This window comes from Erpetoichthys calabaricus, chromosome 6 (assembly GCF_900747795.2).
Source record: "Erpetoichthys calabaricus chromosome 6, fErpCal1.3, whole genome shotgun sequence".
NCBI classification, from domain to species: Eukaryota; Metazoa; Chordata; class Cladistia; order Polypteriformes; family Polypteridae; genus Erpetoichthys; species Erpetoichthys calabaricus.
Genome location: NC_041399.2, coordinates 47,299,269 through 47,315,610, shown reverse-complemented (window position 1 = coordinate 47,315,610; position 16,342 = coordinate 47,299,269). Strand labels below are relative to the sequence as shown.

At 37.1% G+C, this 16,342-nt stretch overlaps 1 protein-coding gene across 4 annotated transcripts in view; it reads left to right on the top strand.

Moving 5' to 3' along the window:
• The window catches only part of tox (thymocyte selection-associated high mobility group box), a 265,803-nt gene extending 252,328 nt beyond the window's left edge, over positions 1–13,475 (top strand). For all 4 annotated transcript variants that reach the window (XM_051929067.1, XM_028803560.2, XM_051929068.1 and 1 more), the window contains 2 exons: positions 9,846–9,997; positions 11,276–13,475. In XM_051929067.1, coding sequence (XP_051785027.1) covers positions 9,846–9,997; positions 11,276–11,312 — 189 coding nt within the window. In that variant the 3' untranslated portion in view covers positions 11,313–13,475. The remainder of the gene's footprint in view (positions 1–9,845; positions 9,998–11,275) is intronic.
• Positions 13,476–16,342: the final 2,867 nt, after the last annotated feature.

Here is a 16,342-nt window from a genome sequence, read left to right as displayed (position 1 = left end):
GTTTAAACTATTATGAAATGACAGTTGTGGTAGACATATGCATTGTTTTTATGTGTACACACACACTCGCACACGCACACACACAGTTATCTTTGTGAACCCAATCCATTTGTCAGAATTTCCAGTTCTCCTTGCTGTTCCATGCACTCTAAATGAGGTCAAGAAAGAAATCATTAATATCTGTCAGCTTGCTTTATAACCTCACAGAAAAATCTTTGTATGAAATCACATAGACAGATTTTCAATTTTCTCTTGTAATAAACAGATGCATTAGGATTTGGATGTAATATAAGGTTGCAAAAAAACATTGAGATTGATGAATAAATCAGTCAGGAAGACAAAAACCTCTGATATCTGATGAAAACACCTCTTCAGAGAGACAGGAAATGAAATTAGTTCCTAGTAAAGTGTAGAGATGAGGATCAGTGTTCAGTTTCGCTGCAGGCTTTTTAGGAGTTGGTGAAACTGGTAAGGCTACAGAAATCTAATTAAAGAGCAAATGTCCCCTTTGACATCAAATTAATCTCTATCAGTGCCTCTTCATTTTTATTTTCTTTATTGCACTAGAACATGAAACTTAAAATTCCAGACATGTATTTTAACAGTCAGTAATATTCTCCAGTGGATCACACAGTGACATTTAAGAAGTGGGTGTATGTGAGAAGTGGGGGTGGTAGTTCATGTGTTATGTTTTAGTTTTGTATTTCAATTAGACCTCTGGCCATTTCTTTAAGCATAGTTTATACTTTGTCAATGTGTATTAATGTGAAAAACGGGCACTTCTCCTTGCCCACAATTAGAAGGCATGCTGCTTCTAAGCCATTGTCTTAAAAATACACTGGACTCCAGTAACGCAGCACTATTTAAGTGATTTACTTGGGTTTGCTTGGAAGTAACAAGATGACAGCTTTGGTGTTCTTTTGTTGACTGCAGTAGCTTATTTAGAATCCAATTTAAAATTATTCCAACTGCAAAAATGGTTCTTTACTTATTATTCAACCTCATTTTTTTAAGCATAGCCCCTTGAATAAAAAGTGCATAGAGTATGAAACATTTATATAACAAATAAATATTATTCACAAATACCTTTATCAGTTTGCTGCAGGCAGAGTAACTGACGTTGGGGTTAAACATCATTTTAAATGTACTTTTTTTTCCAGTGGATTATGATAGTTTTTTTTTTTTTTTTCAACTGACGGCCAATTTTAGATTAATGTTCCCTCTACTGTCACATCAACGTTGAAAGCACAAAAAAGGAAAAAATGCCTTTCTTCCACCTCTTAAGCTCTTGGATCTTTCTCTTATAGTCATAGTAAGTCTACTATAGTGCCATAATCTTCCTTCACTTTGCATATTTGTGAACAGCAAACAAAACAACTGAGGTTCAACTTTGGTGAGTTGAGGCTGAGAGAGCAATACAAAGAGGCAGATGGTGCTTTTGTGATTGAATGAAGGAGAAGAATTTGGGGAACAATACATGAATAGGTAGAATCTAATAATAATATAAAAAACCCTACCACCTGCTGCCTGCGTCAATCATGCAGATTCTCTTATGCATTTGAGGGATTAACTTTCAGTGCAGTTTTATTTTTCAGATAAGTACAGCAAAAGTCCTCTGATTGAATAAACTGAATTTTCTTTTCCCTTTTTAATATTTAAGCTCTGCTTTTGTTTTTTTTTTAAAGACATTAAATGTATTCAGTATCAATTCCGAAAGTTTGGATTGTACTTTAAAATCAGCATCTTGTACAGGTTAGGATGAAGGAGGATGCTGCACATGACAAGATAAACAACGGTTTTCTGTGTCTGATTTACCTTTATAATTTTCTTTTTTTAGTTAATAGATAGGCTTAAAACAACCTGTACATCTATTCATTAACAATAATTGCCATGTAAAGCTGCAAGTAGTGCCTAACTGCTCGTTTTGTCATCTTCCAACATCTGTTTTTTTTTTCTGAGTAATTCGTTTCAGGGAATTTCTATTCCTGCAGCAAGTACATCTGTCTTCCATTAATAAAGCTGTGCTTTCTTGTTTGTTTGTTTGTTTATTATTTAAATACTATTAAACACAAATACAAAGCAGCCATCAATTACTTCCTTGATTAGTGAGGGTACAAATTGCTGATGTCCCCAGCTGTGTGCAAATTGCATTTCTACTGGGTAGCTGTTCCATAAATTAGAGGCTCGAGTCACTCTTGAACACAAGCGCTGCATTTTTTGAACTAGGCAGTAAGCAAAGGCCAACATACAGCATCTGAAAACGATGTCCGTAAATACACACACATATATTCATCTTTATAACAAAATGGTTTATGGATACACCTAAAGTTGATAGTTTCTGCCGTTAAGAGGTTTCAAGCTCAAAACTATGCTAATATTAAGGCATCAGTCATATGTAAGAAATAAAAAAAAATGTTTATCAAAATTGGTTTTCTCTTTCAAATGTTGTATTTATTTAAACAACTCATGCATGTAAAATATTTAATAGAGGTGCCAAAGACAATTATGTAAACAAGAAAAAGAAGTACAATTTTAAAAAGATATAAATGGACAAAAATAATAGAGGAACAAATACAAATGGTAGAGAAAGCACAGAAACAGAGAAAAAAAAGTTATGAAGATGGGATTTTATTGGAATTGCATCTGCTATAAAATGAAAATGATGTCTGCTGAGCACAAAACAAGTCTCTGTGATATACAGCAGTGTGCTATATGCAGTTTAATGTATGCAGCATTTCTGGAAATATATCATTTTGAACTCACTGGTAAAGTTTATGCCTTCATTTTATGTTGTTTGTCTGTGTAATGAGCCTTGTGTGAGCCTTTCTGTTGAACCAAATGTATTTTAAAGAGCATATGCTTGTCCCTCCAGTGGGCCATTTAATTTTATGAGAAAAGTGCACCATATTCTAAAGTCAGCTATCTAACGCTTTACTTATTAAACAGATTATTTAAGATGTAACATTGAGAATTTGTTTGAAACGGATTGCTTATTACACTTATTTTGATGATGAATAGGAAAATAATTATATTTAGTGGCATGGTAGTTGGGATTGTTTCCTCATACCTTCAGAGTTCTGGGTGTCAATCCTAGCCTTGGAGTTTACACTTTTGCTTTGTCAATAATTATATTTCATAGACAGAGCATCACACTTCAAAGTAGCCAGTATCACTATTGCATATGTAACGATTAAACTCCCCTCCTTCCACATCAAGACAACTGTAAGCGTTAATCGTGCAGTACTTGATGATAAGATCTTTTCAACGCAACCACCTGCTGTGACAGGCATAATTTTTAAGAACTATTTGTTATGGTCTCTTGTACTGTGGCAGCAAGGGGTGGATTATAAATGAGCCATTGACTAACACGTTTTTCCGCCAGAGAAGCCAATTTTCTTCATTTCTTCATTAGGGCTGAACAATGTGTTTACTCTTTCATGATGTTTGGCTGACGACTTTACCTTAAGTAGTTAAGCCAATACAGATATCTAAATGGATGTTAAATCAGAGCAAATGTGGGTTAAAATCTATTACTACTTTCTTATATAGATAATCTGCAAAAAAAAGTAAATTAAATATACCACCTGTTCTCTTTACATGGAAGATGCCTTGATCATGGCTAACAAAGAAAATTAAAATTTGTACATAACAACATATTGCTACATTGTATAGTACTGGTAATGAAACACCTGCTGGACTAGTAAGATGGGCACCTTAAATGGTTACCTATGTTGGCAATGAAATGTTTCTATACAATATAAGAAAATCAAAATCATTTTCTTATGTAGTCTTTAGTACTGTATATAAATGCTTCTACTAAATTAAAGTGAAATGTACTCACGTAATTTTCTTTAAACTACAAATGATTTTAATCAATGGGACAAAGCACACATGTCCTGAAAAGGCACAAGATGCATGTTGAGCTCATTGGATGGTTGATGAGTATATTACTGTATATATGCATGTGCTAAAAATCCATTAGCCCCATGTCACACAGCACTAATGATAACTATGCTGGCACTGTTGCTGGTTAAATGTGGTAATATTGCTGTATTTTTGTCCTGGTAAGGTCCTAGGGTGACCCTATTCCCCTTTATAATCTATTATATTAATCATTATAACCTAAGCAAATTCTTGCTAGTAGGTTGCTGTCTGTGTTATATTCTGCTCTGGCTTTGTCTTTGTTCCCACATGGACTTTGAATGTGGCCAGTGAGAGCATGAACTACTACTCTGTGAATGGAAAAAGCAAAGAGAGTTTTCTCTGTTACCTCTGTATTAATCTTCCTTGATATACCTCCTGGACCAATAGGATAATCATACCAGTCCTATTCAGCCTTTACTCCAGTCCCACCCCCATTTGAGCTCAGGTTGTTCTCCAGGAGGGGGAAGCAGCATCATAAATTCTATCTACTTATCCTTTCCATTCCAAGCTATACTTGCCTGTTAATGGCTGTTCATCTCAGCTCACCTAAATTCCTTCAGGCCAAGGTTTCTGACATTTTATCGATACTAGCTTTAACCTGTCGTAAATACAACAATTGGTTATATATTTTTTTACCTTAAATTTTTTACATTGTCTGTATCATAGCTGTAAAGAAAATACAGTACTAGCATTATTTCTTTTAAATCTTACTTTATGTTGACAACAGGTCAGAGAGTAATAAAGAAGCTACTTTGTTCATCCATCCAACGTACAGTTCAGTCGTCTAGGGATTAGGCTTAGGGTTAGGTAGACCTGCCCTCAAAACCTGGGTTAGGTGCCAGTTCTTTGTAGAGCAAACTTACACGCACACCCTCTAGTGTCTTCAGTCAACATGTAGTTTGTGAGAGTAAACTACAATATCTAAGAAAGCCTATAGATATTGGAAAAATGTGTAAAGTCCACACCAACAATGACTGGAATGTAGACCCTAGTCCCTGGAGCCATAAGACAGCTGCACCAAAACACATGCCTCTGTGACATTTCATTTGCATAAGGAAAAGTTAATATAGGTTTTGGCAAGGGTTTCAGATTCAAAAAAGGTTATGTTTATTTGTGCTCCTCATAGAGCAGTATTTCCATATAGATCTTCCATAGAGCATTTGGAAGACAGTACCGAAAACATTTCATTCACAGGGTTTGTATCCTTTGGAAATGATTGTATTTTATTATGCTTTCCTAGTTTACATGGTTCTGATAGTGTGCCTATGTAGAAAGAGTATATATACAGTATATTATTTTTTTATGCCTGTTTGCCCCCAAGCTTTTATATTTCTACTCTGGTTAAAATCATCTTCTCTTATATGTTCCTTTAAATGGCATAAATGCATTCGCTATTATTGACAAGCAATTTTTCTTAACATTTTGCTTGGTTAAATCCAATTTTCACTCAAGTGTACACTATAATAATTTTTTTCATTAAAATGCTTTACCCAGCTCTAACAGGTTTTCCTAGTTTAAAAAAATCTATGTGATTTTTTAACCACTTCAGTGCTGCTATGTTCTGTCATTTGCAGTCTCACAGATTTAATTATAAAATATTACTTATAAATAGCAAACTTTTTTGTTTTGAGGTACAAAAAATGTGGTTTAATTTCCGACTGTTTGGAGTTTACCCTTTATGCCATCGTCATTTTGTGTGTGTCTGTATGTTTTAGGGCATTCTGGTTTCCTCTCACATTTCAAAGGTCTGTATGCCAGGATAATTGATGACTCAAAATTATTGTAAGCATTGACCTTGAATTTGACTGGGTTCCCATTCAGAGTTATTATTATTTTATATTTGGCTGATGCCTTTAGAAAAAGAAATGTTCAAAGTCTCAACACAATACAGCACTTTGTTTTCATTTTTTACAATTTAAGCACAAACACAGTACCAGAAAATTAGATTTATCTAGAATATGCCTTTCCATACAAAAAGAAGAGGTTTTACCAGTAAATATTGAAGGGCAACATTGTATTATGTGGATTAAAATGGAATAATCATATCTTGTATTTCAGCACCATTTATATTGCAGTTGGGACAAGAATACGCACAAAAATGCCACATCATTATCTCTGTAGATAAACATCAATAGGAGCAATTTTGCTCAAGATTAATAAACCACTGGAATATTTGATGGTTCTGCAGATGTAGATTGATGAACAAAGTAGTAAAAAATATAGATACACTCACTGGCCTCTTTATTACGTGTAGCTTTGTAGTATCGTGTCAGACCCCCTTTTGCCTTCAAAACTGCTGTAATTCTTCACAGCATAGATTAAACAAGATTGGTCCATATTGACATGATAGCATCACACAGTTGATGCAGATTTGTCGGCTGAACACCCATGATGAAAATATTCCATTCCACCACATCTCAAAGGTCCTCTATTGGATTGCAGTCTGGAGACTGTGGAGGCCATTTGAGTACAGTGAACTCATTGTCATGTTCAAGAATCCAGTTTTACATGATTTGAGCTTGGTGACATGGTGTGTTTTCCTGCTGGAAGTAGCCATCAGAAGATGGGTACACTACAGTCATAAAGAGATGGACATGGTCAGTAACAATATTCAGGTAGGCTGTGGCATTTAAACAATGCTCAATTGGTACTAAGGGGCCCAAAGTGTGCCATGAAAATATCTGCCACACCATTACATCACCACAAGCAGCTTGAACTGTTAATACAAGGCAGGACGGATCCATACTTTCATGTTGTTGACATCAAATTCTGACCCTACCATCCAAGTGTCGCAGAAGAAATCGAGACTCGTCAGACCAGGCAACGTTTTTCCAGTCTTCTGTTGTCCAATTTTGGTGAGCTTGTGTGAATTGTAGCCTCAGTTGCCTGTTCTTAGTTAACAGCATTGGCACCCTGTATTGTCTCCTGCTACTGTGGCCCATCTGCTTCAAGGTGTGATGTGTTCTGCATTCAGAGATGTTCTTCTGCATACCTCTGTTGTAACGAATGGTTATTTGAGTTGCTGTTGCTTTTCCATCAGCTTGAACCAGTCTGGCCATTCTCCTCTTGCATCAGGAAGGTATTTATGCCCAGAGAACTGCCACTCACTGCATATTTTCCCTTTTTCAGGCCACTCTCTGTAAACCCTAGAAATGGTTGTGCATGAAAATCCCAGTAGATCAACAGTTTCTGAACTCAGACCAGCTGTCTGGCACCAACAACCATGCCACATTCAAAGTCATTTAAATCACCATTCTTCCCCTTTCTGATCCTTAGTGTGAACTTCAGCAGGTCATCTTGACAATGTCTATATGTCTAAATGCATTGAGATGCTGCCATGTGATTGGCTGATTAGATATTTGCATTAACAAGCAGTTGAACAGGTGAACCTAATAAAGTGGCCAGTGTGTATATGTACAGTATAGACTGTACAGCCAAAATGTTGTGCCTTTAAACTTATTTCCTTCTCAGCATGGAAATAGCAACCATTAATGTTTTTTCATTCATATATATATATATATATATATATATATATATATATATATATATATATATATATATATATATACAGTGCATCCGGAAAGTATTCACAGCGCATCACTTTTTCCACATTTTGTTATGTTACAGCCTTATTCCAAAATGGATTAAATTCATTTTTTTCCTCAGAATTCTACACACAACACCCCATAATGACAATGTGAAAAAAGTTTACTTGAGGTTTTTGCAAATTTATTAAAAATAAAAAAACTGAGAAATCCCATGTACATAAGTATTCACAGCCTTTGCTCAATACTTTGTCGATGCACCTTTGTCAGCAATTACAGCCTCAAGTCTTTTTGAATATGATGCCACAAGCTTGGCACACCTATCCTTGGCCAGTTTCGCCCATTCCTCTTTGCAGCACCTCTCAAGCCCCATCAGGTTGGATGGGAACCGTTGGTACACAGCCATTTTAAGATCTCTCCAGAGATGTTCAATCAGATTCAAGTCTGGGCTCTGGATGGGCCACTCAAGGACATTCACAGAGTTGTCCTGAAGCCACTCCTTTGATATCTTGGCTGTGTGCTTAGGGTCGTTGTCCTGCTGAAAGATGAACCGTCGCCCCAGTCTGAGGTCAAGAGCGCTCTGGAGCAGGTTTTCATCCAGGATGTCTCTGTACATTGCTGCAGTCATCTTTCCCTTTATCCTGACTAGTCTCCCAGTTCCTGCTGCTGAAAAACATTCCCACAGCATGATGCTGCCACCACCATGCTTCAACTGTAGGGATGGTATTGGCCTGGTGATGAGCAGTTCCTGGTTTCCTCCAAACGTGATGCCTGGCATTCACACCAAAGAGTTCAATCTTTGTCTCATCAGACCAGATAATTTTCTTTCTCATGGTTGGAGAGGCCTTCAGGTGCCTTTTGGCAAACTCCCGGCAGGCTGCCATGTGCCTTTTACTAAGGAGTGGCTTCTGTCTGGCCACTCCACCATACAGGCCTGATTGGTGGATTGCTGCAGAGATGGTTGTCCTTCTGGAAGGTTCTCCTCTCTCCACAGAGGACCTCTGGAGCTCTGACGGAGTGACCATCGGGTTTTTGGTCACCTCCCTGACTAAGGCCCTTCTCCCCCGATCACTCAGTTTAGATGGCCGACCAGCTCTAGGAAGAGTCCTGGTGGTTTCGAACTTCTTCCACTTACGGATGATGGAGGCCACTGTGCTCATTTGGACCTTCAAAGCAGCAGAAATGTTTCTGTAACCTTCCCCAGATTTGTGCCTCGAGACAATCCTGTCTCGGAGGTCTACAGACAATTCCTTTGACTTCATGCTTGGTTTGTGCTCTGACATGAACTGTCAACTGTGGGACATTATATAGACAGGTGTGTGCCTTTCCAAATCATGTGAATTTACCACAGGTGGACTCCAATTAAGCTGCAGAAACATCTCAAGGATGATCAGGGGAAACAGGATGCACCTGAGCTCAATTTTGAGCTTCATGGCAAAGGCTGTGAATACTTATGTACATGTTCTTTCTCAATTTTTTTTATTTTTTAATAAATTTGCAAAAACCTCAAGTAAACTTTTTTCATGTTGTCATTATGGGGTGTTGTGTGTAGAATTCTGAGGAAAAAAATGAATTTAATCCATTTTGGAATAAGGCTGTAACATAACAAAATGTGGAAAAAGTGATGCGCTGTGAATACTTTCAGGATGCACTGTATATATATATATATATATATATATATATATATATATATATATATATATATATATACTGTATTTATACACACTGTACTTACCTGTGGTATGTGTAGAGAAACAAATAAAGTAATAAAGTGTGTTAAAAAAATGAAGGAATGGGCAATTTCATTAAGTCTAATATATAAAAGATTATATTTCTTCTTTGCATCCACATTTGTGATAACCATGCAAAAGTTTATACCAGAAAACAGAAAGAGAAATCCACAAATAACAATAACATTTTGTCATACTTGGAAACATCAGAATATAGTAGAATATCAACTTCTGCAAATTATTCTTATGCAGAACTTAAAAAAAGAAACAATACGATTGGCATAGTGTGCAGTGTTACACGTTTTTCTGAAATGGTGCAAGTAGACAGATGAAATAAGATAAGACACAACACTGTTTGCTTAAATGTGTTGCATATTATATTCAGCTGCTTTAAAACAAATAACCATCTCTGTGGACATGCTAATTAACTGAGATATGACAGCCTAAACCACAAGAACTTTTATTTCTGTGAAAACTGCAAAATATATTTTAAGCTATTTAAATGATATTCTTATTGTCATCTTCCATCTCCTTTCTATTAAGGATAATTACACAATTTCAAATGTAACTAGTGTGCAGATATAAAAAAATATATACATATTTATTTTCGTAAGTATTCATTTATTTTTGATCTGTTTTCTTTAAGGGATTTTCTGTTCAGCCTGAATTCCAGAACATAATGAACTCAACATCTACAGCGGGCCAGGTTATATCTGCGTCAATGGATTATGTTCATTCAGGATGCAGGAATGCTCCAGCCCAGAGTGTCGATTGGAACAATGACTACTGCAATATCGGGTCAGCATTTTTTTTTCCAGTTTTCTTCATCTTTCTTAATGAAGCAGTAGAATTTAAAATATACCACTGTCAGAGAAAGTAGAAACTGAATATGTTGGTCTGTTTTTTCCAAATTGGTTCAGCAAAGTTACACAGACATTCCGTAAAACTGCAGCTTCCTGAATAATACTCTGTGTGTGTGTGTGTGTGTGTGTGTATGTATGTGTGCGTGTGTGTGTGTGTGTGTGTGTGTGTGTGTGTGTATAAAATATTCAAATATTTAAAGAAACCTGCTTTTTAGTTTCATTTCATTAGTTATAATGTAATACTGTAGTGATTTTGTAACAGAGATTGCCCTCCTAATAACCTTGGTAAAATGCTCCTAAAGACTGATTGTAATTTATAACTGTTTATATTATTAAAAACAAAGTGACAATATATATCCTTATGTTAATTGCCCATAGCAGTGAGTAAATGTCCCCTTTTAGATTTCTTTTTTAATATTATAAGTAGTTTAAATAAAATGAGCTTAGGAATCGATGAGTTTTCAGTTCTTGAATCGGATCGTTAGTTGTTTTGGTTTCAAAGATGATGCAGAAACCTTAAAGAAGGGCTAAATTACAGTTGCATGTTTTTCTTATGTATTAGAAAATGTGAAAGCCTAAGAGCAGCAGCAGCCATCTATTTGGAGCTCCTGTTTTTAAACAAAGTGTGTTTGAAGCGTGTTGATAAAATAGTACTTGTAGAGCAGTGACAGCAGCCTAAGGAGAGATGCACTATATCAAGTGACTGAGTTCTTTCTTCGAAACAGATTGGGGCATTTATAAATTTAAATTTGCATGTGCAATGAGAATGGTTCACCTGTTTTTCAAGTTCTGGGCTAGGGCTCTTGGTTCCAGTGTTGGGTAGTGTTAAGGCTGCAGCGTAAGAGACATTTCAGGCACTTGTGTGTTTTGTGGCAACAGCTTGGAGAAGGTCCTTTTCAGCCCCCATGCCTAAAGCCATGGAGGAGCTTGAGTGACCTGGACTACTGAACACCTTTGGGATGAAATATAATGGCAATTATAAGCCAGGACGTCTCACCCAACGTCAGTACCTGACCTCACGCATGCTCTTTTGGCTGAGTGGGCTCCAGAATCTCTCGGAAAGCCATCTCAGAAGAGTGGAGGCTGTTATAGTCGTTTTGGTTTTGTTTTTTTGGTGTTGGAATGGGATGTCCCAAAGCTCGTGTACTGTAGGTGTTACATTAGAAGATTTTTTTGTTCATCCTAATTTATTTTTATTTGTGTTGTCTTTCAGAAGTCTGCAAAGAGATAAAGCTTTGTACCTCACTTGAATGGGAACGAATGCTCAAGGACTTTACAAGAAAGTCTTCATAAATTGGATTCAGCAGGTCAAGGCAGTTCAGCATCTCACTAGGAAAAAAGTTTCTAAGCACTTAACATTTTGAAATGTGTATTTGAGCTTCTGAGGTTACCCACAATGAAAACAAAACAAAATAAAAAGTTTTGCTTCTGTCTTAAAAAAAATTTTAAAAGAAAAAACTACAGTCTGTGTATAAATGGACACTCCTTTCTTCTTTTCTGAAGGAATCTTGGACAGCTTGGCTTTTTTGTTGGTTTTTGCTGTGGAGTGCTGCGCTAGTGAACTGCCTTAGAAACTGTAGTGCATCTGGGAGTGAAATCCTAGATTTCTGTTGGTCTTTAAAAATGGTTGTTAATAGGAAATTACTAAAGACTCAATGTAGCACTCATAGCAGTCTGTAAATAGAATCTATGTTACACTCTTTTAGAGTATAAAAAGAAACTCTTTTTGGGAGGCTGGGGGGTGGGGGGTGGGGGGGGGGGGGTTCTACACTGTTATTTGAAACTGGATTCTTCCAGAAAATTACATTCTTAAAAAGCATACAGATTGGCAGATGTTGATATTTTTTCTTAATTTTTAAGGAAATAAAAACTGGTAAATAGGTCTATATTTTACAAACAACATAAAAATTAATGCCAGACAATTAAAAAAAAAAAAAAATGAAAAACCCAAACCGCAGCATGAGATTTGAAACAGAGTGAAGCAAAACAAAAGAGATAACAAAAAAGGTTTATTTTTTATTACATAGAAAATGTTTTTGTATCACATATGGTGTATTGATTAGTAAAAGTCATTTCAATTCTTTGTGTATAACATAACACTGCCAAATGCTTATCTGGTGTTTATTAGATGCAGTGACAAATTGGAGACAGCTAAATTATATCCTTCACATACAGCTGTGTATTATTATTATTATTATAATTATTATTATTATTATTATTGTTTCTTCATACTGTGTCAATATTTAATCTTTTTTTTTTTTTTTTAATGGAACCTGTTGCGCCTATTTATGAAATAATAAATATAGGTGTTTGTAAGTAACTATGTTAGCATTTAAGGTTGTTTCTGTTGATTTCTGACAGAACGACTCCAAAAACTGTGTGAATACTTTATTCTCATTTAGTTTCTATTGTGTTTAAAATAAAGCCAAACCTGCTTTTTTCAGACATGAAAATCTGTGAATCAATATTAATTTTTTGTTTTTTGCTTATGATTCAAAATGGTTTCAAACGTACATTCAACTGTGCGTGAGTGTGTGCGTGTCTAGGCTCTTTTTGTGAATGTATAGTAACAGAAGACCTGACCCGCATATTACCTCTTACGAGAACAGTTTTAGGATTTAAAAAGAGCTGCCCTGAATTGCGTATATTTTTCTTTCCAGATTTTCTAATAATACGGAGATAGACTTAGTCCCAATTTATTATGCATGGGTTCCTCGACAGCTTACTGACATACTTGGACCTTTTACAGGTCAGCTCTCGAAAAATTAAACCAAAAGCGCCCACATTTGTCCAATTGTTGAAGATCCTGACCATCACATCAGCTTGCCATGGGCCATTTTGGTACATAATGAAATCTTTCGAGTCTTTTTTGTCAGGTCCCCGTTTTGTACAAAGTGTCCGGAGTGACTCTCGTTTTTTGAACATCATTTTTATGTCTTATTGTCTCAGTTTGTGTTTTAAATCTAGAATTTATAAACCCAAGTACCAAATAACACTGTGCCAGCTCAGAGGATTCAGATGTATCATATAGACCTTTGCTAACACTTGTATAATAACTCGCTTAACTTTTTAGTTCCAGAAGTATCTCCCAAGAGACTTCCTCGTCAGATGTTGGTAAATATTTAGCCCAGTGCTGTGCAGCTCACAAAAGAGGTCTATCCATTTGCTTGAATGTTATTTACAATTAGTGTGTACAGGATTTCCCTTCTACCCACTGGAAAACAAGACAGTATGTACTTTTCTTGGAGGTGTTTATTACTTGTGTATAAAAAGAGAAAGAATTAATATGGACACAATCCTGGAATTATTTTTGTGTTGCTACTGAACAAAAGGAGCAAAAGGAACTCAACAAAAAGAACTTTTAATTAAGTAACAATGTTGTGCTACATGAAATAAAGTTGTTTTATTGATTATTTTGTAACTTTTTTTTATGTGTAAAGAGCAATCTTCATTCTTTGTCAAGAGTTAAAAGGCAACGTTTTCTCTTGGTAGCGCAACACATGACAATGAACACAGTTCACAAAATCAACGTCAGCTGAACCGCAGTTACAAAGATGGAGTGCCACGCCAGCCGCTTTTCTACTAGTCGAGGCCACGGTATTGAGTGCAAATTAAATAAACTCAAGCTTAATAAAATGACAAGAAAATTACACAAAGTATAAGTATATACCCATTACTACATTTAGGGCAGCAAAGAGACACACTGGTAAGCCCTGGTGCCACACTGACCCCGCATCCTGGCTTCATATCCAATGCCCAGTCATATCCCCGTATCTACCTGGGTGTTCTAAGCAGTCTCGTTTTCCTTCCACATCCCCAAAAACTTACACTGCCTGGGCAAATCATTAGGAACACTAATCGAATACTTGGTATGGCCTCCTTCTGCTCTCAAAACAGCCCCAGGTCTTTGCAGCATGGATTCCACAAGGTAATGAAATCATTCTTTTGAAATTCTGGTCCATTTTGACTTGATTGCGTCAAGCAGATTTTTCATTCATGCTGCAAATCTCCTGTTCTACCAAATCTCAAATGGTGTTCCATTGGATTCTGATCCGGTGACTGGGAAGGCCACTGAAGAACTCTCATGTTCGTGAAAGCAATTGGCTTTGTGAGGTGGGGTATTATCATACTGGAATTAAACCTTAGAAGATGGGTAAATTGCGACCATGAAGGGATGCTCTTGGTCAGCAATAATACTCAAATAAGACCGTGGCATTCAAGTGATCACTGATTGGTATTACCAGGCCTAAAGTGTGTCAAGAAAACAGTCCCCACACCATCACACCCCACCACCTCCAGCCCAGACTGTTCATACAAGACAGGTTGGGTGCATGGATTCATGCTGTTGGTGCCACATTCCAACCTTACCATCTGTGTGCTGAGATTCGTCGAACCAGCCTACGTTTTTTCCAGTCTTTAACTGTTCAACTTTGGTGAGCCTGTGCCCACTCCAGCCTCAGCTTTCTATTCTTGTCTGACAGGAGTGGAACTCAATGTGGTCTTCTGCTGTTGTAGGCCATCTGCTTCAGGGATTGATGTGTTGTGCATTCTGAGATCCTTTTCTGCTCAGCACAGTTGCACACAGTGGTTATCTGAGTTATCGTAGTGTTTCTGTCAGCTTGAACATGTCTGGCCATTTTCCTCTAACCTTTCTTACCAATACGGTGTTTCTGTTGCAGAACTGCCACTCACTGGATACTTTTTGTTTTTCGCACCATTTTGAGTAAACTCTAGTGATTGTTGTGTGTGAAAATATAAGAAGATTAGCAGTTACAGAAATACTCAAACCAGCCCGTCTTGAAACCAGCAATCATGTCACTATTGAACTCACTGAGATCGCATTTTTTCCCAATTCTGCCATTTGATGTGAACATTATCAGGAGCTTCTGACCTGCATCTGCATGATTTTATGCACTGTACTGATGCCACATGATTGGCTGATTAGATAACTGGATCGATAAGCTGATGTACAGGTGTTCCTATTAATTTGCGCAGTGAGCATACATATAAAGTGAACCGATGCCTCCATAGTCACCCTATGTGAATGTGTTCATTGGCTCCATCCAGTCTACTTGACCATGAAATGGACAAAATTAGTTTGAGAAAGTCACTAGTAATTGTTTAAGACAAAGAAATCACCATAAAAAATAAAAAATTATCAACAGAAGTTTCAGGCCTCAATGGCTAAATAAAGTTTGAAAAGCCAGTCAGTCATTCAGAATTCCTGCTTCGGGTTGTGAACCTGTTCCAATGTTGGCTGTGCTGGCTACTTGGTAGACATCATGTCCTAGTAAGAAAGACAATAGACGGAAAACAATGAAGGCGCCAACTCTGTAACTGATGGTTTGACTTTGAACATGTCAAAGCCCTAAAGAATGTGAACACCAGAACTATTATTAAGAGGTGTTATGAGAAGCCAGATTACAAAACACATAATGAGATGTTACTATCCTTGTGCAAGCACGTACAATAGGTTCAGTTATGCTTGTCGGTGAATGGTAGACTTGGAGAAGTTTATAGTGTTCCTCTGGCTCATGGGGTGTTTTGGCCTTTCACACTATACACCCTCACCAGAGGTGGCCAGCTATAGGGTGATCAGCCCTACGCTTGCGTCCCATGCCCAATTAGTCATGAGAGTCGCTTTGGTGTCAAATGACTGACATCTCATGAACCTACAGTATGTATGGCAGCCTAAGCTTGTTACTTGGGGGCCCAGCAGGGGGCATTCCTCTTCATCCAAAGCCACTGGCTACTTCTCTCCGCTGCCTCTGATGCAGCTTTGATGGCTGTGCGCTGGCTCTGGCCCCAAATTCCCAGATCTCTCAGCAGTTTGATGGTAGATGTTGCCACAACCCTTCTGCTTCCAGCTTCCACTGGGCGAACTTCCATGGTCCAGCCGCGATGTTGCGCTTCAGTAGCTAACTCACCATAGCATAGATATTTAGACCTCAAATGAAGGAACCTCTTCATCTGTGAACTTTCATGACTCACTTGGTTCCTGTTCTCTGTGTGGATAAAAAAAGAAAAATTAGCACCACAGGAATTTCCACTCTTGTATCTTCCAATATGTCCGCTTACATTTCATGTTATCAATGTAAAGGCTGTATTACCTTTGCATGCCCACTTAAAATGGAAAACACCTGAATCCAGGCCATCAGCCTGCTTCTGAATATTAGTATTAGTGGAAAAGCAGTATAATGTTAATTTATTATACTCTAGTTTGTAAAATATCATAACTAAAAGTATACCCTTAACTGGTAGGAATTAACTTTAGCCAGTC